Source organism: Symphalangus syndactylus, chromosome 7 (assembly GCF_028878055.3).
Source record: "Symphalangus syndactylus isolate Jambi chromosome 7, NHGRI_mSymSyn1-v2.1_pri, whole genome shotgun sequence".
Taxonomy (NCBI): domain Eukaryota; kingdom Metazoa; phylum Chordata; class Mammalia; order Primates; family Hylobatidae; genus Symphalangus; species Symphalangus syndactylus.
In genome coordinates, this window is record NC_072429.2 from 13,787,250 (window position 1) to 13,813,943 (window position 26,694).

The 26,694-nt window shown below is 51.0% G+C and overlaps 1 protein-coding gene across 4 annotated transcripts in view; it reads right to left on the reverse strand.

The window, feature by feature from the left end:
- Nucleotides 1-26,694, reverse strand: part of ERGIC1 (endoplasmic reticulum-golgi intermediate compartment 1) — a 119,090-nt gene that overhangs the window by 15,895 nt on the left and 76,501 nt on the right. For 2 of the 4 annotated variants that reach the window (XM_055284776.2, XM_063642634.1), the window contains exons 5-9: nt 21,784-21,908; nt 12,786-12,890; nt 10,291-10,351; nt 4,614-4,714; nt 1,829-1,951 (exon numbers count right to left, since the gene is read on the reverse strand). In XM_055284776.2, coding sequence (XP_055140751.2) covers nt 1,829-1,951; nt 4,614-4,714; nt 10,291-10,351; nt 12,786-12,890; nt 21,784-21,908 — 515 coding nt within the window. Of the gene's footprint in view, nt 1-1,828; nt 1,952-4,613; nt 4,715-10,290; nt 10,352-12,785; nt 12,891-12,958; nt 13,075-13,617; nt 13,948-14,119; nt 14,501-14,902; nt 15,092-16,303; nt 16,379-20,925; nt 21,099-21,783; nt 21,909-26,694 lie in introns of those variants that run through there. The other 2 variants (XR_010121665.1, XM_063642636.1) reach the window with 2 other exon arrangements.

Here is a 26,694-nt window from a genome sequence, read left to right on the forward strand (position 1 = left end):
TATGTGCCGTTTGTTGAACAGAAGTTTCTAACTTTTATGTGGTCAAAGAGAACAGCAAAAAACTGTTCTGAGGCTCACGTAAGCACCAGACTTATGACACCCTTTGTATCTCTCTGTCTGTTTTCTGGGGTTTTTTGTTTTTTAGAGAAAGGGTCTCGCTCTGTTGCCCAGGCTAGAGTGCAGTGGCATGATCATGACTCACTCTAACCTTAAAATCCTGGGCTCAAGTGATACTCTCACCTCAGCCTCCTCAGTGGCTGGGACTACAGGTGCGTGCACCACCATATCCAGCTAATTTAAGAAGATTCTTAGAGACAAGCTTTGACAATGTCACCCAGGCTGGCTTCAAACTCCTGGCCTCAAGCGATCCTCCTGCCTCAGCCTCCCAAAGTGCTGGGACTACAAGTGTGAGCCACTGTGCCCCGTACTACTTGGCTCTTCATATCTGCAAACAGCTTCTCCTTTCATGATCTCCTCTGAGTCCCACAAGGCCCTGGGAGGTGGCAGGAGCAGAGATGATCATTCTTACGTCACAGATGAGAAGGCAGAGACCCTGTCACAACATCCCACTGTTCTGCCTCCTGGCACCCACTCTTTCCTCTTCCAGGAGCTGGCCCCTGCCTTTTCTCTTGAGAAACCTCATTCCTCACAATCTGTGTCCCTGTGGTTTGGATGGGGTTGACACCAGAGAGGGTACAGGGCCTAAGCCTGGCCAACCAGAGCATTTGATTTCCCAGGCCACAAGGATGGCATGAAGCCTGAGCTGGGCCAGTGAGAGCTCTGTCCTATCTAGGACTTGGTTAGAATGACTGAGAAAAAGGTCATTTCTACTGGTAAATTCTACTTGAAGATGAAGCCAGTATAGAGGAAAGCAGATCTGAAGATAGAGACCTACTCCTGGCAACGTTTGAAGCTGGATCCAGCCATGCCTGAAGCCTTCTACTCCTCAGGCCAGCTCAAGGTCTAGTTCTAGATCTTCGGTAACAGAGTCCTGACTGATACTGACCTAGTTATTGTGGGAAATGAAAGAGCCAAGACTCTTGATCTTGAACCATCGTTACAAGTATGAAGAAGTACAGAAGCATAAGGGCCTCTCAATGCTGTATTTATCTTTAGGTCTCAGTTTCCAAATCTGTGAAGTAGGGATAGCCACCCTGTCTCTTCCACCTCAGCTAACTCTGGCTTCTTCAGTACCTCCTGGGTCTCTTGGGTGAAGTAGGGCACCCTGACCCTCCTGTTCTGACCCCAAGAACCTTCTGAATGGGAGGCCAGGAAACAGTAGATGTGACAGAAATAATCAGCATACAGGAAAACTACCATCAGCTTGAAGCTGCCCTAGAGAAAACTGGATGTGGCAGACACCATGGCAAAAAATAAAGAACAGGGAGGAAGGAAAGAGAAAAATCTGACCCTCTCAGCAGCTATAACTGGAAATTAGACCTGGAAAAAAAATGAGTTAAATCTTTGGTGCAAAATTTACACCTTAAAGGATAAACTCTGCTAAGAATAATTTCCATAACAATAAAAAGCTGGAGAAAATCCTAAACATCCAGTGGAACCATATGGAGATTTGCTTCAGGAATTAAATGGATTTCAGGGCATTCCCCTCTGGAAAACACTTTCTAGACAAAACGTCATTGATACTGATGTGTTTCTGACATTTCTCAGCATCCTTGGGGTCGAAGCCTCCTGTGCCCAGCCAGAGCCCCTAGCCCTGCAGGCTGCATCCTGTTTCAGCGAGAACAGGTGAGGGGCACCAAGGAAAGGGGCCCAGAGCAGGCGCAGGGTGGCTGGCTCAGGGCCTGGCCCACTGCCCCAGGCCACTCACCGTGGTGATGAATCTGTACAGCGGCTGCCGTCTCTCTGTGTACTTGACCGTGATGGGGCTGAGGTCGTAGCGGAACCAGATTGCAGGGATGATGCGGCCCGTGTGGCTGTAGGCGACGTATTCCTGGGGTAAAGGATATGAGAATCAGAAGTACAAACTGTGTCTCAGGGTGGGTGGGGACTGGATTGCAGAGGGCCCCCCAGCAACCCTCCAGAAAGGACTTTCCTCCCTCTCCGCCCCACGAAGCCAGACTCCCCCACTCCCTCTCTCACATCCCTTCCCCTGGAGGCCCTAAACTCTGCCGTGCACAGCTGGGCATTTTTGTTTAGAAATTGGCCATGTGAGCTGCAAGCAGCACCAGAATCAGAAAATAAATTAGAATGCAGAGCTGTAAAAGGAAAAGTGCAATTTTTGGCTATTGCCTCCTTCAGCCTCTAGGCCATGCGAAATCCATTCATTTATTCAACAGTGGTTTGCAGAACACCTCCACTGTGGTGGCCCATGGCTGGCTGCTGGGGACCCTGAGGTGAGCAAGTCCTGCCCTTTCCCCAGAAGGAGTCACAGTCTGCAGAAGGAGGAAGACATAAGAATATCCCTAACACTGTGACACCATGCATGTGGGATGGAGGGACATGGAGAGTTGAGGGGAATGAATGAATGACCCATTCTCCTGGAAGGCATCTGGGAGACTGGGGAGGGGACATTCTGAGCCACACATGATGAATAAGCAGGAGTCCCAGTGTGTGTGTGTGTGTGTGTGTGTGTGTGTGTGTGTGTGTGTGATGGGTGTAAATGCTGTGTGGGGAGTGGGCTAGCTTCTTCAGAGGAATAGACTGAACTGCAAAGCCAGAAGGCCCCACCCTGCCACCAACCTTCCTGAGAACGCACACAGCAGGGACTAAGGATACTAAGAGGCTGAGCTAACAGTGCGTCCTTGGGCCAGCCCCTCCCTCCCTCAGGGACTTGGCTTCCCCATCTGAACACGGATGGGCCTGGGATGATGACCCCTGGGATCTCTCCAGTTTGGGCACTTCAAGGTGCTAAAGTCTGCAACAGCTGGAGGCCAAATTGAACCACTGGGTAACCCCAACCCCAAATGCTGAGCCTGAGGGAGCCCAGGCCGCTCCAGGGGTAAATAACACTGAGCCCTGACCTCCCACTGGGTCACTGCTGCCTGTTCCCCGGGCAGAGTGCGGCTGCAGCCATAGAGAAGCTGAGCAAGCTGTTCTGGCTGCTGGGCCTTGCCAAAGCACTGGGAAAAGGAGCTTTGAGTAAGGGAAGACCAGCTTTCTCCAGGAGAGCTGCTGGGGCAGGGTGACTGTCTGGGTCACAACCCAGAGCTGAGGGACAGAGAAAAAGAGTGAAAAATAGCAGCAGTCAGTATCATTTACCTAAAGGCTTTTTTTTGGTGGGCTAGGCATTTTTGAAAACATTGCCTCATGTGACAGCACTCTTATAAAGTATCATCTCCATTTTATGAATGAGTAAACTGAGGCACACAGTGGCTATGTGACATGTCCCCGGTCAATAGCTAGTGAATGACTGAGCTGGAATTTGAACTGCAGGGTGGTCCTGAGCTTGCATCTGTGCTTTTCCATCTGTTAGCTGCTATGAGCATGTGAGGGTTACAATGAGATGCCCCCCGTGAAACAGTGAATAAAAGAAACAGGGCTCCCGGGAACATCAATTTAGGGTAAGTCAGAACAGAGGGACTAAGTCATTAGACAGAGAGCAGCTCGCAGGTGGGCAGACGCACAGCCCCTTCCTCAGACTGAGGCGTGAGGTGATCAAGAAGCCAGGCTCTGGAGCCCAAGGAAAACCTGCCCTAATCTCCACTCAGCCACTTTATAGCTCTACAACCACCTCTCAGTGCCTCAATGGCCAAATCAACAAGATGGGCTCAATAACAGTCTCAACATCAGAGCTGTCATGATGATCGAGAAGATGATGGAGGAAGAGAGCTTAGCACGTCTAGCCCCCAGGAAGTACTCAGTGAGTGACAGCTATGCCTCCTACTATTGTTGTAATTAACTGAGCTAAACAGGTATCACTTATAAGGGGTTTGGGCAGCCTTGGAACAGAAGAAAAAGGACAGTCCTGGTGGTAAGTGGGAAAAACCCATCCACCAGGGTCTAGCAGGGACATTTCAACCAACAGGTTTCAAGTATTCATGTCCCATTGGTGGGCTACCCCCGGGGAAGCCCAAGGCTGTCTTGTCTTGAGACCACTAATTGCTGGGTCATCCCACTCTGCAGACTCTGACCATGCTCTGCTGCCCACTAAGGCCTGGCGTCTTCTCCATGGCTTTGAGTGTTGGGGTCCTGGGGACACCCCTGTCAATCAACAGCAAATTAATCAACAGCCATCTTGGTGTGACTCAGCGGCCTCATGAGTTTGGGTAAAGTGCCTGTGCCCCGAGAGCAGGAGTGTCTGTCTGTGTTGAGCACCCAGGGGTCTGTGTCTAAAGGACTTGGACCAGATGCAGGTCTGTTTGAGACCTGCAACCCCAGGACCTTTGAAGGATGGAGACTACCTGCTCTTTCTCAAACGCATCATACCCTATCTCCTGGTTAGATCTGTTCTCCTTGACTCTGAGACTGCCACATGGCAGGGACTGGGCCTTTCAATTTTACCCAGAGACAGCGCCTGGCCCAAGCTGACCCCCAGGAAAGGCCTCCAGAAAGCAGCCAGAAGAAAGTGCGTCGGTGCAGCCGCCTGTCGTCTCTGCTCTACGTCAGCAGAGGGCGCCGCCGCACACAGCTCGGCCCAGCCACCGCCCGCGCACCTTGTTGGCGACCGTGTACTGGTAGGAGTACCGCTGCTTGCCACTCTTGTCCTCATAAACCGTGGGCACAATCTTCAGGATGTAGTCGTGGGAGGCCAGGGCTGCGGGAAGGACACAGCAGAATGAAGCAGGGGGATGGGCACTGCCCGCTGACAGCTCTATGTCATTTCAACCCTAAGCCTATATTCCCTGGGCACGGCAGGGGGCTCATTCCCCAGTTTTACCACCAACCAGCTGCTCATCATCTTCTCCCCGTGGATACCGGGAATTGGGAGACTCTATCCATCAGGATCTTTCCTCCTGCACTGTATACATTATTAAAATTCTGGAAACAACCCAAATGTCCATCAACAGAGCAACCATGAAAGAGTGAATGTTGGCCGGGCACGGTGGCTCACACCTGTAATCCCAGTACTTTGGGAGGCCGAGGCGGGTGGATCATCTGCAGTCAGGAGTTCGAGACCAGCCTGCCCAAGATGGTGAAACCCCGTCTCTACTAAAAATTCAAAAATTAGCCAGGTGTGGTGGCGGGTGCCTGTAATCCCAGCTACTCAGGAGGCTGAGGCAGGAGAATCGCTTGAACCTGGGAGGCGGAGGTTGCAGTGAGCTAAGATCACGCCACTGCACTCCAGCCTGGGTGACAGAGCAAGATTCCATCTCAAAAAAAAAAAGAGTGGGTGCTAGGAGCAGCTATTCTCCAACAGGGAAAAGAACCAAGTCATGGGACAGGATACACATGTGTCCATGGATTGGGGGAGGAGGAGACACTCTCTATCCATGTAAATATATAGGAGAATTATCTGGAAAGATGCCTAAGGAACCACCGGCAGCTTTAGCTTCTGGGGAGGAAGGCAGGATTTGAGAAAGATCCCATTTCATTGTACATCCTCTGACATTGTTTGAATAGTTTTACTCTGAAAACAAACTAGGTTTCAGTATTAAAAAGCAAAGAGCCTATCAACCAGAAAAACTGCACCAATGAAGCATTGATGAACTGAAAATGGGGAAAGAAATCAACGGCAGATCAGTTCTTCCTGGATGGGGGAGCTGCTGAAGGCAGGGATGGAGCCTTACTCATCTCTGTGTCCCCAGAGCCCCGTGCAGGGCCTGGTACCAAGTGGAGCGTGGCAAATGCTTACTGAATGAATGAACGGATGGAAGGATGACTGGACAGGGGCATGAATGAAAGCACAGATGAATTAGCTGCTGATAAGCATGAGGTAACTGGAGTCCAATGCTGGGCTGATAGAATGCTGGCCCAAAGCTGCCAAATATCACTCAGGAAAGAGATGAACTCTCCTGGGCCTTCTGGGATGCTTACAGGAAGCTCATGGGCCTTCCAGAATCTCGGGTCACGGACTACAGAGCTAAAATAACACAGAAATTTAGGCCTGTGGGTTCTAAGCCTGGTCGCAGAGTCGAGTCAGTCTTCTTCTGTAAGAAGGCTGGGGATGCAGACAGCATTCACTGCCCTGACACTCCCTCCCTGCCCCTTCCTGCCAAAGCCATCGCTCAGTAAGCAAAGGAAGTGCTTCCTGAATTGTTCTGAGTAGGTTCCTCTGAAAACCCAGGAAAAGTCCTGCAGCCACAGAGCCACGTCCACGAAGACTCCAACATCCCTCTGTTCAACCCTGTAATGGTTCTCAGATGTCAGAAGCAGTCGGATCATTTGGGATTAAAAGACACCTGGACCTCTTCCCAGGAGCATCCCACTAAATGGGTCAAGGGTGGAGCTCAGAATTTGCATTTTTAAAACAAGAGCCCAAGACCACGCCTGACAGTGGTGTCCAAACGCCTATTGCCCTAGGTTAAAAACTTGAAGGAATGAAAAAGTGAATGCCTTATCAAAATCACCCCTGTAATATTTCTTGTTAAAATCTGTACAAGGCTCATGCCTGTAATCCCAGCACTTAGGAAGGCCGAGGTGGGAGCATCACTTGAGGTGAGGAGTTCAAGACCAGCCTGGCCAACACGGTGAAACCCCATCTCTACTAAAAATACAAAAATTAGCCAGGCCTGGTGGCACACACCTGTAGTCCCGGCTACTAGGGAGGCTGAGGCAGGAGAATCGCTTGAATCCAGGAGGTGGAGGTTGCAGTGAGCTGCCACTGCACTCCAGCCTGGGCAACAGAGCGAGACTCCATCTCAAAAAAAAAAAAAAGAAAAAAAATTGTACAAAACACAGGTGATCACCAAGGACAAAACAAAAATCACCATAAATTCACCATCCTCAGAAAACTATGGTTCACATTCTTACATATAAACTGCCAGACGTGTTTATACATATATTTATATTTTCCTAAAATAGGACCATACTGTATCTTTTTCTAAGAACTGAACATCATGAACAACTTTTCAGGTCTAAGGCACAGAACATAAGCTCTGCAGAGAGTTCGTTTTATTCATCTCTCTATCCCCAGAACCTAGCCCAATGCCCAGCATATAGTAGGTGCTCAATAAATGTTTGCTGCCTGAATGCCAGCAAGGTCCTGACACACCTTGCTCATCTTGGGCAGTTACCATGCTCAGTCAACCCCCTATGGCTGGACACTGACGTGGTTCCTCATTTTCATTCTTATGAACAATGACCTAATGAACATTATTTTCCTACATCTTTGTACACTCTCTTAATTATTTCCTTAGCTTACTCTCCTATGAGTACAGTTGATGACTCAAAGGCAATGACCATTTTTAAGGCCTTTGATACAATTTGCCAAATGCCCACTGGAGACACGGCAGTTAATTACACCCATGTGGATTCCTTGTGAGTTGACCATTCCTAGAGACTGCTGGCTCCAACCTGGTCTAGGCCGGCCCACATTCCCTTCAGGCTCACTCCCTCCTCCCCTACCCGCAAAATCTTCTTATGGAAAAATTCAAACCTAAAACATAGGGAATCGTATAATGGACTCCCACGTATCCATTTCCCAACTTCAGCAATTACCAATGTATGGCCAATCTTATTTCATCCCTATCCCACCACTGGAGTGGGGCCCAGAATCTGCATTCTTAAAACCAGCGGCCCATATATATGTATGTGTATGTATACTTACACACACACACACACATATACACATATATATATGACAGCCCATATTATGTGTATACATATACATGACAAGCTGGTTTCATCCCAGTTATATCATTCGGGACCAGTTAAACAATTCAGTACCACAATACAAGACACAATTCGATATAGGAAATGTCCTCCTTAGATTCTGCCCTAGGGGATCTCGTTCCTGAAGTTAGCTGCTGACGACAATGAAGAGAATGGCCAACATTTATTGAGCACTCACAATGTGGCAGGCTGTATACTAAACTCTGTACAAGCATCTCATTAATCCTCATGGCAAGGCTTAAGGTGGAGAGGATTCTTCCCACTTTACAGATGCAGAAACTGAGGCTTAGCAGAGTTAAATGACTTTCCGAAGACCACAGGGCTGAGAAAGAGTGGAGCGGGACACTGGAGGCCAAGGTCCTCATGACCACACTCCACCACCATCTGGCAGGAGCTCTTCCACAGTGGCCTCCAGGCCTCTTATCATCGATTATATGCCCACTATACCCTGGGCACAGGGCTGGGTCCTGGGGATGAAGCAGTGGACAAGGCAGGGTGCTATGTTCTAGCTGGTGCAACAGCCAAGGGCAGCAGCTGACTGAGAGAACAAGGTGATTTCAGAGAGTGGTTTATGCTAGGAAGAAAAAACAGGGTTGTCCTTAGGAGTGGGGGTTACTTTAGATAGGGTGACCAGCAAGGGCTTCTTGGAGGCGGTGGCATTTGAACTGAGATCTTAATGCCAAGAAACAACCCCCATAACAAGACCTGGGCACAGAGGGACCTACAAAGGCAAAGGCCCAGTGCCAGGGACTGAGCTTGGGAGCTGAGGAAATAAAAGCCAGCCCTTCCCCGGCTGTCCATTGCTTGATCTCATGCTTTTTTCTCTCCACTTAAGCCAGCCTGAGATGGCTTTCATCACTAGCCCTGGAGAAGGCAGGGTTTTCTGTCCACACTCTCTCTCTGCTTGCATACTCTGGGCCTTCTTAGCTTGATCCTCTTTCCTGTCCAGCAGCTGAGGGTCCATCGTAGCTGCAGACATTTGTGGACAGCCAACGTCGGATGACACGTTACCGTAACACAAAACGACAATGACCGCAGCACCACACCAAGAATCATCTACCTCTATTACAACCAGACATTTGCATTCAAATAAGGAGGTGCTGCTGTATACTTATCCATTGCTGGAGGCAGCATGAATGGGTACCAGACACAGCTGGAAAGCAATCGGGTAACAGAGCGCCAACCCTGTACGTATCAGAGGCATTACTGCCACAGTGAAACACAGGAAACGACAGATGCTTTCAGTGAGAAGACAATGCCTTAGAAAAGCAGAGCAGAGTGGGGACGGGTCACCTGAGGTCAGGAGTTCGAGATCAGCCTGGCCTCAGTGAAACCCTGTCTCAACTAAAAATACAGAAAATTAGCCGGGCATTGTGGCAGGCACCTGTAATCCCAGCTACTCGGGAGACTGAGACAGGAGAATTGCTTGAACCCGGGAGGCTGAGGTTGCAGTGAGCCAAGACTGTGCCATTGAACTCCAGCCTGGGTGACAGAGTGAGACTCTGTCTCAAAAAAAAAAAAAAAAAAAAGCACAGCAGAGCTGCAAGATGGACAACTGTGCTCCCATTACAACTGGAAAGTAAGAAAATTGTGGCTATGTAATAAGGTCAAGTACAAAAAGCAGATGGTAAACTGCAATCCATGCCTTGGAAAAAAGGAAAAGTGAGTTCTGCTTATGGACCAGGATTTACAGGGACACAGAAAAATGAGGTTTGATTTGTCAGGGGGCAGGTCACAGAGGGATGTTTTCTTTGCCTTGGATCCCTGACAATGGGAGAGCAAACGCATTTCAGGAAATAATAAGAAAAGATGTGGGTTAAAAAAAAAAAAAAGATGTGGGTTAAAAGGTGAGCTCAGGTAAGGAAATAAGAAAAATCCAGGTACCCTGTGCAGCAGTGGGTCTGCGGGTCTGCTTGAGCAGACAGGCCTCCCGGGCCCATTCTGTGCATGTGTCTGAGGCCATGTGAGCTCATGTGTGTTGGTGTGCACGCACAGGCATGCATGCTCTCCTGTCTGCATGTGGAGATGTGCTGTTCTCTTTGATCTGGGCCAAGGTGCCGGGGAGCTAAAGAGGGCGAGAACTCTAGGAGGAGCCACTGTGGATGGGAGGAGTTTGAGCAGGAGGAGAGTGAGGTGTGGGGGAGGCAGCCATGTGGTCAGAGCTGACTGGGCCACCCACAGACCTGTTCTCACAGTGTGACCTGGAGCCAGAACAGATTCTGGTTCTGCCATAGCTCCCTGTGGGATCTTAGGTAATTAGTTCAACTAAGGATGATGATGTGGCTGTGATGACAGCAACAATAATGGTAATAGCTGGTATCCACTGTGTGCGTGCATCTGCTGTGCCCCGGGACAAGCCTTCTTCCTTCTCTGTCAGGGTCTAGGTCTGGACGGGGCTAGGTGCACCCTCCCACTGGCTAGCTGTGGGAATGGAGTGTGAGCAGCAGCCTCCCTGCCTTGGAGTGGGTGCTGGACAGGCAGCCCCACCTCTCTGCCCTCCCCCTCCCTGCTGTACTGGGCATCTTGGAGCAGAAGGCTGTTCCCAGCAGGGATACATACGGTTGGAGGTGAGTCTGTCTGCTCCCCCGAGAGCATTGAAAGCTCCATGGATGTTCTGGACCTGTGGAAAAATGCAGTGAGGGGATGGTCCCCAGGACACCTCCACCTCCAGGCCTGGCCCTGGTTGTGGGGGATGGCCAGGTGCCACCTGGTCTAGGAACCCTACCAGTGTATAAAAGGGGGCTCCAGCAGATTTGCGGGGAGCAAGAGGCAGTAGGGGCCTGGCATACAGTAGGCACAAGTTTGTTGCCCATCTCTAGCCTCTACTATGTGCTGCTCCATCCTGGCCCCTTCATATAATTTCATTTCATGCCCCTAATGATGTATTATTGGGCCCATTTTACAGAAGAGCAAATCAAGGCTTGGAAAGACACCAAAACTTGCCTGGCTGGTAAGTGGCTAAGCTAAACTCTGAAATCAGGTCTGTCTGACACTAAGCTGGACTCTTCCATGAAGTCACACAGAACATTCAAGTGAACGTGGATTCTGGGTCCCAGAAGGTTTCTCCTGAGATCCCAGGTCCTCTGAAAGGCCCATAGAGGAGTCCAGGCAGGGGTGCCCCAGAGCTGTGGGCCCCCCATCATTTCTGCTGCAGAAAACATATAGCAGGTGTGAAGAGAACCCTCCTCCGGGCAGCGGGGTGGCCTGCTGTAGAGTGGGGCTGAAAACCACATCCCACCTTTTCTCTGAGGACCATGGAAAACCAGGTTGGCCTCAAGGAACATCTAAAGAAGGACAAGGCATACCTGGTAAATGGAGCATGCTACCATGGGAACGGTTAACAGGGGTTATCAAGCTAGACACCCTGGAGGGCTTCCTGGAGGAAATGACATTGACACCAAGATCTGGAGGAAAGTGGGAAGTTAAACTGGCAAGCAGCATGTACAAAGGCTTGAGTACAGAGACAGGCCCACATGGCCCCCAGGAGGAAGGAGAGCGAGGTGTTAGAATAGAAGGAAGGAGGAGACATCAGAGAGGTAGGTGGGGACATGACTCTGTGGAGAAGGCCACTCCAGGAGCAGCAGGCAGCAGCGGGGCGGCGTAATCCCTGATCCTAGTCTCAGGCGGCTGATGTTTACTGAGTACTTAACACAACTGCACGTTCTCAACAAGCAATTCCTCAACAACTGGAAGGAACTGCAATTCTTCAACAAGGAAAAGGAAGTTTGTCTATTTGCTGTCTTGAGACCGACCGTGTGAAGGCTTCATTTCTAACCCATGAGAACAGTGGTTACGGAGACAAGAAGGCTAGAATGTTCTCTTCCATTGTCATGTGTCATGGCTTTATCTCACATTTATTTGTACCATTTTTTAAAATTTTTATTTTATATTTTTTTGAGAGGAGTCTTACTCTGTCACCCAGGCTGGAGTGCAGTGGTGCAATCTTGGCTCACTGCAATCTCCACCTCCCAGGTTCATGCCATTCTCTTGCCTCAGCCTCCTGAGTAGCTGGGATTACAGGTGCCTGCCACCACACCCGGCTAATTTTTGTATTTTTAGTAGAGACGGAGTTTCACCATGTTGGCCAGGCTAGTCTCAAACTTCTGACCTCAAGCAGTTCACACGCCTCAGCCTCCCAAAGTGCTGGGATTACAGGCGTGAGCCACCACGCCCGGCCTGTACCATTATTTGATCAACATCTGTCTTCCCCCCTAGACTGGAAGCTCCAGGTGGGCAGGGACCATGTTTGTCCTCACCAAGGTATGCAAGGCCTGGCACACGGTAGGTACTTCGTAAATACTTGTTGAATAGATGGATGGACAGAAAGTGAATGGATGGATGGGCCCTAAGCTAAGTTTTGTACATTTTCTAAAAAATCAGATTTCCACCCCACTAATGACTAAACTTGGGACTGTAGTTTCTGTGTCCTTCTGTTTTGCCCCTGCATGCGGCAATGCGAGACTGCTGCTCCCCGCTCCTCAGCTCCTCCTCTGCTCCTCTCCCCTCCATGCTGCCTTGGTCTGGACCCTTCCCTCACCTCCCTGCCTATAGTCTTGCCTCCTGGGTCCATCTTCCTCACTGCAGATGGGTGCTCTGAGTCACCAACCAGACCTTCATTCTCCACCTTCTTCAATCTAACATGGATCTCTTGCACCCCACACACCCCACCTGCTGGCTCCCACTTCAGGCAAGTGCTTCTGGGCCCTCTCAGCTGCCAAGCGAGCCCTTGTGCCCTGGACCATCTCGGCACAGAACAACATGCCGTGTCACATACGCTTAGTGATCCATTTTTCTGAAAGTAACCTTGAGGGCCTTTCATATGAAAACCGCCAGCTGGATGCTCTAGGAGAGGGGTGATGTTTGAGACGCCCCCTGCCTAGGACCCATTTCCCTGTACTGTTCCTGGTGAAACCCTTCTTACCCTTCCAGGCTTGGCTTAGATGTCACCTTAAGGGTAACTCTTCCTTGTGCCCAGAGAGGGCAGAAGGCACTGGGTGACAGAGCCCCCTGAAGGCCCACCCCCTGCCATGCCATCTCGAGTGTCCCCTGCTCACCTGTAGCGTGTCCCCAAAGGAGAGCTTGTGGATGACATGCGTCATGTCTGGGTTCTGTGGCTGGGCTGTGGCACTGTGTGTGGACACGTGGAAGTTGCCGGGGACCTGGGGGAGAAATGTGAGTTTCAGGAGTTTGGTTGACTTCTCCAGAGGGCGGAACGTTGGGGCCTCACCCTGTGTGATCCAGGGAGAACGCTGGAATCAGGCAGATCTGGGTTTGGATCCTGCTTGTATCATTCTCAACTGTGCAAAGGAGTCATCCCATCTCTCTGGGCCTCAGGCTCCTCATCTGCAGAATGGGGGCACTACCATAGCTTCCGAGGGGGCTGCCAGGACTATCTGGTGAGAGGGTGCATGTGAAGTGCCCATCTGGGGAATGGGCACAAAGCCAGGACTCATGGCAGCTGCTCCCCCTCCAGCTCTGTGGATTCTGGGCGGCTGACCCCACAGTCAGCTGGGGGATGACCTTTGAGCCTGCAGACTAATGGGGCTTCCTCGGACCCCAAACCTCTATCATTTCCTACCCAAGTTTGCCCCAGTGCCCTAGACAGGGGATCCCTGATGGACAGACTGTGGTAGCTTCGTCTCTTCCCTGGGTCTCAAGCCCTTGCAAAGCCAAGCCAGCAAGAGGTGCTGGATGAGTATTTACAGAACGAAGGATGCTGGTGACAACCATGTGGCTTCTCCTTGTTTCAGCACGAAGTCCCTCCTCCTCCTCCTCCTCCCAGATGCTCAGACTAGAACCTTTGGTATGATCCTGGAACCCCCATTTCTCACTCCCGACATCCCATCCATCAGCTGAAACCCTGTCAGCTCCACCTTCCAAACACACCTGGCACCTGACCTCTTCTCTGCTGCCCTGGTCCAAGGTCGTCTCTTCGTGGACAAGAACGGCAGGCTCTTCCCTGGGCTCCCAGCTTCTTCCACGTTGCCCACAGCCTGGGCCTTTCCCCAATAATGACTGTTAAGATCTTTTTAAACCCTACATCAGATCTCATCACTCCTGTGCCCAGAACCCTCCACGGCTTCTATTCTCTCGGAGTCCAGGTCCATGTCCTCGTGGTGCCCCACAGGCCACATATGGCCACTAGCCAAGCATCGTGTCCCCACCTCTTGGCCTCCTGCCGCTGTGTCCTCTGCTGCTTCCTGTCTGGTCTCCCTGCTGTGCCGGGAACAGCATCCAGTGTGGTCCCATTTCAGGCCTTTGTCCCTGCACCCCCTCCTAGGACCCTCTTCCACATGGCCCTCCCTCGGCCCCTCAGGGCCCAACAGAGAGGCCCTCCATGTCCACCTGTGCAAAAGAGCACCCTGGCCCCCATTCCCCATCCCCTTACCTGCTACAGCCTGTGGGATCACCTGCCATCTCACACCCATCTTGTTCTCGTCTGCCTCCTCCCATTAGCATGTCCACGCCATGCTGTGCTCCCCAGACTCCGACGCATAGCAGGTGCTCAATAGACACTTATTGAATGAATGAATGACTAAACAAATGACACTGAATCCTTTGACTTTGTCATCTGATAATTCCCATTTTACAGAAAAGAAAATGGAGGCTCAGAGCAGTGAAAAAACTTGCTAAGGTCACATGTCAAGGGCTGCAGTCTGAGCTCACGTCTGTTGGATGCGCTGCTCCCTCCTCTGATGCCTGGATGCCATCTGCCTCCGCAGCCTGGGCTGATGGCCACATGGCGCCAGTCCTTCAGGAGATGCTGGGACTGGGGAGATGAGCAGACAAGAATCTGGCCTTGGCCAAGCCCCTGTGACACAGACTTGGAACAGACAATGAGACTCTGTGGGATCCACCCTGGCCCAGAGGAATTTGCAGACCATGTGGGTTACAGGGAAGGCCCCCAGCTCAATTGAGGGTGTGGGCTGTATTCAGGGAGGGCTTCCCAGGGGGAAGGACATCCTGTGTTAAGGCTCTGAAGATGAGTCTGCATTACTCAGTAAGAGAGCGAATGGCATCTGGGCAGAGGGAACAGCATGAACAGGGGCAGAGGACAGAAACTGCCCAGCATGTGGGCCGTCTAAGGAACTAAAAGAGTCTGGTATTATTGAACTCCAAATGAGATGGAGGTGGCGGTGCTGGCAGCAGCAGGAAACAAAGAGGCACAAGGGAGGAGTTGGGGCTGTTTATTAAAGGTCCCCAAATGCCACACTGAAAAACTCAGGGGTTACCTTATTCCAGCCCAATGAAGAAGACTGTGCGAGTTGTGTCCAAGGAGGGAATATAGCTTACTGTGCAGCAGCCCATCGAAGTCTGATTTTGTAAGCATGTCTGTTTCAAACACAAAGTTGTGGACTTCCTGCAGGAATATTCCTACTTCAGCAGGGCCCGAGCCTGTGACTGACAGAGGAGGCATCAAGCTGACAGCCTGTGGCCTCGGCCTCAGCAAACTCACAGTGGATCGAGGTGCAGGCTACAGTGGAGAAGGGACACTTGCTGGGTCAGGAGTGGAGCAGAAACAACAGCGTGGCAAGATCTCCCTCGAGGGACAGCATCGCCTGCTCCAGGGACCCAATAACCCATGGGGAAGCGGTTGCTCTGAGTCCTACACGCGGCCTCAAGCCCAGCCCCACTTCCTAGCTGGGCAGCCTTAGGCGAGGTCAGTAACCACTCCGTGCCTCAGTTTCTCCATCAGCAAAATGGGCATAAAGCCAGAAGGTTACTGGGAGGATTCATTGAGGTGATGCATGCAAAGCAGCCCATAGCTGGCCTCAAATCAGGTTTGTAGGGTGAACACGTTTGTCATTGGAGCCAACCAAGAAGGGCCTTCCCGGGAGAGGGAACACTCACAGGCAGGGCGTGACAAAAAGCCCACTGTGGGTTTTAACATTTATGCCTCATTTTCACCGATAAAAATAATGCCTGGGTACATTTTCATGATCAAACAGTCACGAGGCACAGTCAGACTAAAGACCCTGTTGCTGGCCACCCCTGGGAGTAAGAAACCCGCAGCCATAAGGCGTGTGTCCTCCCAGAGTTTTTCTACACAGTGACACAGGGCCTTCCGCAGATCGGGCCATGGCAGAGTTCAGAACTGGGATTGGGGCCTGGGCCTCGTGCTCCTGGAGTGAAGTGAGTCAAGAAGGCTGTCCCCTCAGCACCTGCCACCCCTGCCGGGCCGCGCGAGGCTGTGACTCAGGAACCCACTCCCCCTCCACACCAAATCCATCACAGGTGGCTGACTCATGCCAGCACATGCTGGGCTGAAGAAAGAAACAGCAACGCTTTTAGAGCCTGTGACTTAGGAACCTACGTCAGTGTCTCTGCTGGATTTTAAAAACATATAGCTGGAGCCAGGCCCCATACCCCTCACCCCATCCTGTCCTCCTCCTGCGGGGCTGGCTGATGAAACGAGGTCACCGTGGGGTCTCAGGTGGGGCTGCCGCTACTGCTCAAAACACACAAACTCTGATATCTGGCTGCTGGCCAACTTCCTGGGGGTCGGATAAGGAGGCCATGGGACAAGTCTCAGCCTGATGCTGGGAGAGAGGTGTGGGGGCTGGCTGCTGACCTTGCCATCACAGCACACGGACCCTGGTGGCTTCTTTGAGCACCTCTTGATGGGCGGTTCCTCAAAGGCACAGATCTTTAACAAGGAAGAGTGGCTGGGCTGGGGTGGGGGACGGTCTCTACTCCCTCCAGGAGTCTGGGGCAGAGGGTGCCCTAGGCTGTGACCTGGAGCACACAGACACAGCTGGTCATGACATGTGTAACCAAGATGTTGGGAGAAGCAGCCACAGGCAGTGAGCTCAGAGGGCCAGGGCCCTGGTGCTAGGCTGCCTGCGTTACAATCCTGGCTGCGTGACCTTGACCAGGTCACTTAACCTCCCGTGCCTCAGTTTCCTCCAGGCTACTGTGAAGACTAAAGGAGCTAATACGTGGAAAGGGCTGGGTAAGAACCCAGTACGTGGCAGCCATGACTCGGGTCTAAGAAAGGCTGGTGTGAGCTTTTCAAAGACTCCCTGGCACTCCCCTGACTAGAGAAGGCCCATTTCTTGGACGCCCTCCATGTGCCTTTCACAGGCGCACTTGTAAGGTGGGTGCCAGCTGATGAGGTCATGGAAACTTTGCACTGATGGGAGATAAGGCAGGCCAGGATTCTTGCCCAGTCTCTACTGCAGAGCTTGTTCATGTTTCATAGCCTGTGAGGTATTATTATCCCCATTTTACAGATGAGGAAACTGAGGCTCAGAGAAGCTAAACTGCCCAGAGTCATTCAACCAGTGACCATGGGAGCCGGGATCCTTGACCACAGGTCTGTCTGACCCCAAAGGACAAGTTCACCCAGAGCTGGCTGGGGGCTCCAGCACAGCCCATTCTAAGGGGAGCAGACTGCAGTCTCCGGCATGTTTGCCAAGAGGTGGGAGGGCTTGGTGGCAGGGCTGTCTCGTGGGTTGTCACTCCAGGTGCTTGAATAAGCACGATCCCTTCTTGATCACCATCTGGGGCATATATATTTTTTCAGCCCAGGTGGTTGCATCTCCCTGGGGGCGGGGGCCCACAATGAGGAGGTGTGCGTGTACGTCTGTTCATCTGTGCATCTTCAACTTCATCTTCAGTCTTCAGACAGGGCTTCCTTTGTAACCTCAGGGGTCTCCTCTTTCATTCTCCACCACAGCACCCCGTCATTCTCTTCACGGCTGCTTTATCAAAATCACACATTTCCTGTTTACCTGAGCACTAGCTGTCCCCCCGTTATAGACCATGGGCCACCAATGGCAGGGAGCATGGCTGTTTCTCTCCCATTGCAGCCCAGCACCAAGCACAGAGCCAGGCGTAAGGTGGATGCTCAATAGCATGAAAGCCTGAGTGCAGTGGTCAAAGGGAGAGGCCAAGTCAAAGACGAGGCACAGGCAGCAGCTGCAGTGTGATGAGGGGCGTGGTGGGGCGTGAATGTGGGCGGGCAGGGAAGGGGAGGGAGGACTTCCCCTGAGGGACTCACATCAGCTGAGGCCTGTGGGTGAGTAGTGGTTCCCCAAGAGGATGAGGTGGGGACAGAGGCCCAGCAGAGGTCCCCCACCAATCCCCCCACCTGCCTGCCGGCACTGTGAACCTCTCCAAGGCCTTAAACCCCCATCTGTGGCCTGCATCTGGCTCCCCTTGCTTCTTAAGGAGGTGGCTCCTGCAGCGGCCCCTTCTCTCCTCATCATCAGCGTTTTCTGGAGCACTCTCTGCAGCACTTAGATCACTGTCCATTCCAACCCTGCTTCCTGAGCCTGGCAGCGCCAGTCCTGCTCTTTGATATCTATACATAAGTTCTTTTCCAGGCTGCAGGCTCCGCCCAGCCTTTGCTTCCTCCTTCCTGTCTGACTGCCCCTTCTTGCACCTTTTGTTACCCCCTCATCTCCCCACCTTGAAGTGACTGGGGGGCGCCAGAACTCAGTCCTCAAACTGCAATTCTCTCCAGACCTTAGGTTCTTAAGGCTTTTGGTGCCATGGATGATCCTTTGCTGGTCTAATGATACCTATGTTTTAAATGCTTAAAATGTTTTAATGTGTAAAATGCATAGGATTACAAAGTAAAGAGATATTTAAATAGTAATTAAAATATTTAAAAATCCACATTTGAATATGCTGCTTTACTGATGCATCAAATAAGATGACCTAGTGGTGTGTCTAATAATTACTGTAATTTTTATTGACTGATTGATTAAGGGTTTCACTCTGTCACCCAGGCTGGAGTGTGACGGTGCGATCTCAGCTCACTGAAGCCACTACCTTCCTGGGCTCAGAAGACCCTCCCACCTCGGCCTCCCGAGTAGCTGTGACTACAAGCATAGGCTTGGTTAACCTTTGTGTTTTTTTGTAGAGACAGGGTTTTGTCATGTTGACCAGGCTGGTCTTCAATTCCTCAAGTGATCCACCCACCTTGGCCTCCCAAAGTGCTGGGATTACAGGTGTGAGCCACTGCGCCTGGCCAATCACTGTAATTTTAAAACAGTGGCGCATATAAACAGTCTCTGGAAATTATCTGCAACAACTGTAATGTGCTATAAATATCGGCAATTTCTGTTGTTGAGGAGGTCCCAGGCACTGCTAATACTACTATGGTTTGTGGCCTACATTCATGGCAGATGGAAATGCTAAATTTTAGTTCAAGTTTAGCAAAAATAAAGATGTCAATTTTTCCCCCATCCAACTTCATAGATCTCTTGCATTCAATCCTCTCTTCTTGGGGGTGTCTGTGGACCCCAGGTTTAGAACACGGATTTACGGCCTCTCCGTAGGTAATCTTGCTTAAACCAGTGCTCCTCAAACTTCAGTGGCATCAGAATCTCTGAGGGGCGCTTGTTCTAGCACAGAGTCAGCGGGTCTGAGGGGGGCCTGAGAATCTGCATTCCTAGCAATCTCCCAGGTGATGCTGATGCTGCTGGCCTGGAGGCTTAAGGAGCCCCCACTTTGAGGACCCATGACTTCCAACATCATCTATTCACTGATGACTCCCACCTCAACATCTGTGGTCCAGAACCCTCTCCTGAACTCTCCACACCTCCAACTTCCAATTTCACCTCTCCCTGTAGACACCTAATGGGAACCCCAAAAGGCACCAAAGGAAACCAGAGTGGAATGACCAATGCCCAGCCCTACCTACTTCCCACAGAATCCAGGCTTTTCTCAGCTTCCACATCTAGAAATAGGACCACCTGGTTGTCAAGACAAAGATGTCAAAGGTTTCTTTGATTCCACATGTGCCCTCACCCCCACATCCGATTCTTCATTGAGTCTTATTGATTCTACTTCCCTAATCCTACCACATCTCCCCAGCTCCACTGCCACGACCACTGCCTGCAACCCTCTCCAGCCCAGCCCCATCCTTTTTTTTGTTTGTTTTGAGATGGAGTCTCGGTCTGTCGCCCAGGCTGGAGTGCAGTGGTGCGACCTTGGCTCACTGCAAGCTCCACCTCCCCGGTTCATGCCATTTTCCTGCCTCAGCCTCCTGAGTAGCTGGGACTACAGGCGCCCGCCACCACGCCCGGATAATTTTGGTTTTTTTTTTTGTATTTTTAGTAGAGGCAGGGTTTCACCATGTTAGCCAGGATGGTCTGGATCTCCTGGCCTCGTGATCCACCCGCCTCGGCCTCCCAAAGTGCTGGGATTACAGGCGTGAGCCACCGCGCCCGGCCACCAGAGCCATCCTTCTAAGGGTGTGCTGTCCAGCAGAACTTTCCTCAGCGATGGAAGTGCTTTCTCTCTGCACTGTCTAACGCTGTGGCCCCTAGCCAGCACGTGGCTTTGAGCACTTGAAATGTGGTTGATGAGAATGAGTGACTGAATTGTAAATTTTATTTAATTCGAATTAATTTAAATAGCCTTATGTGGCTGGTGGCAACCTATTGGATAGTCCAGTTCTAAGGCATAAATCTGATTACATTGCCTCCCTGTTCAAAACCCTCAAATGGCTTTCCATCACAACCACCATAAAATCCAAATTACGGTGCATGGCAAAGGCGCTGTGTGGCAGCTCATGGGCAGAGAGAGCCCCCAGTGAACCGTGACCCCCAGGATCCCTGCCTCCTGGTAGTCTCCTCCTCCTGAGGGCCTGGGCTGGTAGGAGACTCACTTTAACCCATAACATGCAGCAGATTTCTCCCAGCAACAGCTGAAACCTTAAGAAAGCCTTGTGGCTTCTGCTTTAGCACTTAAGGGAGCCCTGAACTATCACGTAAGAAGTCCACCCTGCTTGAAAGATGACTAGGCCTGGCCTTCCAGCCGCCTACCAGGGACTGTGGGAAGGGACAGCACACGCCCTCTCTAAAGGGGAACAATGCCCATTGGTGCCAGGTCATTGTCATAGCGGGAACACGGACCCAATGTAGTGAGAGCCTCTGACTTTTAAAAGCCAGAAATCTGGACTCCTGATCTTTTCATACTGGTTCTGATGCAGTTAAATGCTATACTGGACAAACAATTTATCTTTGGGCTGGATGTGGCCAGTGAGTTTGCAACCCCAGCTCAGGTGTCAGGGTCTGGAGGAAGGGCGTTCTGAGCAGAGGCTGCAGGAGGGACAAGGAGAAGCCAGAAGTGGCCAGTGGCTCAGTTTGGCTGGGGCTGGGAAGGGGAGTTGTGGGACATGCGGATAGCTGTGTGACCTCGGGCAAGACACTTAACCTCTCTGGGCCCCAGCATCCTAACCTGTCAAATGGTGCTGCCTCACAGCGTTGTTGAGAGGCTCCACTGTGACAGTACCGAGCTTCCAGGAAGGCCGGCACGTGCTGAGCAAAACCCTGCCAGCTGCCACTGGGTGCCTCGGCCCTCCCAAGGGCACTGTGTTCACCCACTTGACTTAGGATCTGAAGCTCCTGGTTCTGAGGACAAAACAACAGTGAACCTTGAATGGTCCTTCAGAGCGGACAAGGTACTTTCAAGCCCACCTCATCTCACTCCCCTTGGCTTTATTCCTCATCACTGCACTTGGCATCCCTGATGCTTTCTGGTTTGTAGACTGTCTCCCTCCACCAGAATGGAAGCCCCACCAGCCCAGGAATGCTGCCCCAGAGCCTATCAGCGACCCTGGAACAGAGAACATGCTCATTCAAAAATTTTTTTGAATGAATGAATGAATCTGCATTAGCTCATTTAATCCCCACACAAACTTTGTGAAGTGGGTGGTATCGTGATATTATTTTCACCATCACATCCTCAGCCTAAGATGGGTCAAGTGACTTGTAGGGGCCAAGAGGGGGTAGAGCTGGAACTTGAACCCAGGGCTGGGGGCTGCAAATCCTCAGGTCTTCTCATCATTGTCTCCCTCCTTGGAGAGAAGAGTAGCTCCTTCCTGAACCAGCCATCGGGGGCTTAAAACCCCAGGGAGCCTGGACCCCCCATCCAGATTCTCAGCAGGAATGGCCAGACAGCTGGACACAAACCCTTGCTTGCTGGGGGCTGTGTTGGGGTCAGGTCGAGTTAGTGCCTCCACAACCAGTTTCCAGGGAGTGGGGAGACAGCGGGAAAGGGGAGCAGGTAGAAAGGGCTGAGGCAGGGCTTCCATACCTTGTTGATGCTGAACTGCCCCTCGAAGCGGCAGCCTGCCCCATTGTTCAGCGGGATCTTCATGGAGTTGTCAATGTGGCCCACTTCGTGCCTGCCCATCTCATCCTGAATGTCAAGCCCGACCACTGCAGGAGCCAAAGGGAGACAACAGTCACAAACCCAGAGACACGGGAGGATGGGGGCCAGCCTGTTCTCTCTGGGAGCTTTCATTCATCCATTCCAGGGGCAGGCCGGGCTGGGGACCTCCAGGAGCTCATGGTCTGGGGTCCAAAGACTACAGGGGACAGGGTAATGACTCTGCTAAATGTGAGGCCGAGGGGAGGCAGTGCATAGTAGGGGTCCCGGGGCCACCCTGGGGTCTGCCATACTGGTCCTCTGAATCTGGGTCCTGCCTCAGGTACTTAACCTCTGGATGCCTCAGTTTCTTTCTCTGTAAAATGGGGGGTTGACCATAATTGAACCTTCCTTGAAAGATTATGGGGATCAAATAGTTCATAGATGTAGAAAATGCTTAGGGTCTGATGAACACTAGGTGGAAAGTGCTTAATAAATGTTATCTCTTGTATCTCAGATAGTCTTTGTATTTTTTTTTTTTTTTTTTTTTTTTGAGACGGAGTCTCGCTCTGTCGCCCAGGCTGGAGTGCAGTGGCGTAATCTCGGCCCACTGCAAGCTCCACCTCCTGGGTTCACGCCATTCTCCTGCCTCAGCCTCTCCGAGTAGCTGGGACTACAGGCGCCCGCCACCACGCCCGGCTAATTTTTTTTGTATTTTTAGTAGAGACGGGGTTTCACCGTGGTCTCGATCTCCTGACCTCGTGATCCGCCCGCCTCGGCCTCCCAAAGTGCTGGGATTACAAGCATGAGCCACCGCGCCTGGGCAGTATTTTTTTTTTTTTTTGAGACAGAGTCTCGCTCTGTTGCCCAGGCTGGTGTGCAATGGCACGATCTCGACTCACTGCAACCTCCGCCTCCTGTGTTCAAGCAATTCTCCTGCCTCAGCCTCCCAAGTAGCTGGGATTATAGGTGCCCGCCTATACAAAAAAATTTTTTTTGTATTTTTAGTAGAGACGGGGTTTCACCATGTTGGCCAGGCTGGTCTTGAACTTCTGACCTCAGGTGATCCACCCGCCTCAGCCTCCCAAAGTGCTGGGATTACAAGTGTAGGCCACTGTTCCTGGCCTTCAGATAGTTTTTGGGTTTATGGGGTGAATAGGCTCAGGCTCCCCATCCATTCATCCATCATTCACTTATTCATTCACACATTCCTTTACCCATCGCCTGTGCTACCAGGCCCTGTGATAAGCACCAGGGATGCACAAAGGGAAAAGACAGGCCCTGCCTTCTGTCACCTCACTGTGACTCAGATGGCTTCCCCATCTGCAAAATGGGCAGGCCAATGCCAACTGCATCCCCAGAGATGGTCCAAGTAGCCAGTGGTGAGATGATCCCTGCGAACTATGGAAATGTAGGAATTTCCCTGGCAGGAGCGCTAGAAAGGAGGTGCCATAAAGAGGAAGAACAGCTGGAAGCAATTTTAAAGAGGGACAACCTTAAAAGGGAAAATTGGGAACAACTCTGTGTTCCTCGATGAGGAGAGAGAAGTGAGTGAGCATCCATCCATAGAAGGGAACATGCTGGAGCCATTCGAAATGACCCTCACGGGTCCATGGGACATGGGAAATGCCAATGGTGTAATGTGAAGTTTAGAGAAAACACAAGCAGGTCCGCATTTCACTCAGCAGTTCCGATGTTGGCAGCCTGTCCTCCAGATCCACAATGTGTGTCCAGATGTGTGTGCAAAGCTGCTCAGGCAACCTTATCTGAAATAGTGGCAATTGGAAGCAGTTCAGCTGCTTGTCACTGGAGCCAGTGGAACAGCCCTCTTCCCAGTGCCGTGCGGCAGGTACAAAGAATGGGCTAAATGCAGGTGAGTGGAGGAGTCTCAGAGCAGATCAGTGGCTGAGTTACTAGCGCTGAGACCTCGAGCAGGTTACCTAATCTCTGTGCCTCAGTTTCCTCTTCTATCACAGGCTTGTTGTGAGGGTTAAAGAAAAGTAAAATAGGACTGGGCACAGTGGCTCACGCCGGTAATCGCAGCACTTTGGGAGGCCAAGGTGGGCAGATAACTTGAGGCTAGCAGTTCGAGACCAGCCTGGCCAATACGGCGAACCCCATCTCTACTAAAACCACAAAACATTAGCTGGGCGTGGTGGCAGGCGCCTGTAATCCCAGCTACTCGGGAGGCTGAGGCAGGACAATCACTTGAACCCGGGAGGTGGAGGTTGCAGTGAGCTGAGATCATGCCACTGTACTCTAGCCTGGGTAACAGAGAAAAACTCTATCTCAAAAAAAAAAAAAAAAAAAAAAAAAAAGAAAGAAAAGAAAACTAAAATAGCACTTACTATGTGCTAGACTCTCTTCTAAGTGCCTTTTATGTAAGAACACACCTGCTTGGCTGGGCGCAGTGGCTCACACCTGTAATCCCAGCACTTTGGGAGGCTGAGGCGGGTGGATCACAAGGTCAGGAGTTTGAGACCAACCTGGCCAACATAGTGAAACGCCATCTCTACTAAAAATACAAAAAATTAGCCAGGCATGGTGGCGGGCACCTGTAATCCCAGCTGCCCAGGAGGCTGAGGCAGGAGAATGGCTTGAACCCGGGAGGAGGGGGTTGCAGTGAGCTGAGATCGCGCCGTCACACTCCAGCCTGGGTGACAGTGTGAGACTCTGTCTCAAAACGAAACAAAACAAAACAAAACAAAAAAACACCATTTAAACACCCCTGTGGGGAAGATAATATTATCAGTCCCATTCTACATCTAGGGAAACTGAGGCACAGAGCCCTCACAGGTAGGAAACACCAGAGCCTGGAATGAAATCCAGGTGGATTTGCTTCTGAGCCCACGCCCTTCAGCCATTCTGCTAAGACACCTCAAATCCCAATGCATTTAATATAGCCAAAGGACGCAGGACAGGGCCTGGCCTGGAAGAATGGAATAAACGGCAGCTGTTATTATTTTACTCATATTATGAGTAATATCAGAACAGCTCCAAGACACTAGCTAGAAAAAAAAAAAAAAAGAAACTCCAGAAGGTTCCCATATGCTAGGGTCCCAATTAATTATGTAAAAAGAAAAAACAACAATAACAACAAAAAAACCCCAAACCCAATATATGTTCACAGACACGCCCACGCATGTAGGGGTGGGGAACAGGGGCCCCACCTGCTAGCAGAGGTGTCCTTTGGGGAAGATGGCATGCTGGGAGAAGAAGGGGGACAGGGGAGGGGTACTTTTGCTTTATAAAAAACATATTATTTTTGTATTTTTGAATGTATGTCTTTTTTAAGATTAAAATGTATTCTATTAGTTGTATAATGAAGAATATTATTTTTAAAAGCAGGATATGAGATCACACATGCAGTATGATCTCAGCTATGTTCAGAAACACAGAAAGGAAGGCCAGCTGGACAGAATGATGTCAAAATGTCACCGACACTGCTGTCGGGTGGCAGAATTATGGGTGATCTCTTTTGCTTCCCTATGTTTTCCAGAAGTATAATGATGAGCATGCATTTTTTCCTATAATAAAAATGTGAAGTTCTTTTAAAGAAAAGCCAGAATGCTGGGCTCTAACAGGGGTGAGGGGGTTGGGGGTTCAGGTTACAGCCCCACAGATCCAGCAGGGCATGACAGGGCACGGGGTGGAGGTTGCCTGGCCCCTCCTGGAACCACATCTCTTCCCTTTCCTACCACACTTGTCCCAGTCCTCTGGTCTGACTAAGAATTTCCTTGTTCCAGAGATACAGTCACTCCTGAATGAGAATCTGCCAGATGAATTATTTTTCTAAGTGAAAGAAAAAAATAACAAAAAATAAGACCGACCTATTTCAACAGGTTCCCTGGCTTGGGGCCCAGCGAGGATTCAAAATTGTGACGTAAATCTCACCAAAAGCAATGACAGGGCTGAGACTCTTCCTATCTCTGGCCGGAGATGCACCCAGTGTTCTCTCAGCTGTGTCCTTTAACAGGAAGAGGGGGTGGGGAGAGAAGGGCCTGCAGCAGGCTCCGTGCCAGGCTGGGCAGAGGGACGGCTGGAACCCCAGTCCAGGAGAGGGCGCCCAGTCCACTCGCTGACAAGTCTAGGGACCATGGCATTAGATTCTCCCAAGAACCTCAGACAACAGACATTACTAAGCCCATTTTGCAGATGAGGAACCTGAGGCTCGGAGAAGTCACCCTAGCCAAGGTCACAGTTTTAGCCAGCAAAGGAGCCAGGATCTGACTCCAAATCAGACTTTAAATGAGTTTTGTTTTGTAGAAGTAATTCATTCTGGGCCAGGCACGGTGGCTCATGCCTGTAATCTCAGCACTTTGGGAGGCTGAGGTGGGTGGATCATCTGAGGTCAGGAGTTCCAGACCAGCCTGGCCAACATGATGAAACTCCATCTCTACTAAAAATACAAAAATTAGCTTGGCGTGGTGGTGCGCACCTGTAATCCCAGCTCGGGAGGCTGAGGCAGAAGAATCGCTTGAACCCAGGAGGCAGAGGTTGCAGTGAGCCGAGATCGTGCCATTGCACTCCATTCTGGGTGACAGGAGTGAAACTCCGTCTCAAAAAAAAAAAAAAAAAAAAAAAAAAAAGAAGAAGTAATTCATTCTTTTGGTTAAAACAAAATAGGTGTGAAGTCAAAAAGGGAATCTCCCAGCCCTTCACTGTCGCAGGTGCTCTTGAGCCCTGTCCCGCACTCTCTCACGGATGGTGGACTGCTCCAGCTTCCGTAGGTGTCAGCTGCCAATGACTCAGAGCTGCACCCTTCTCCAGATGAATGCTCTTGGCTGACTGGAGGTCTTCTCGCTTGAGATGCTTGGGAGGTGATGTGACCCCTGCCACGCACACCACTCTGCAGCC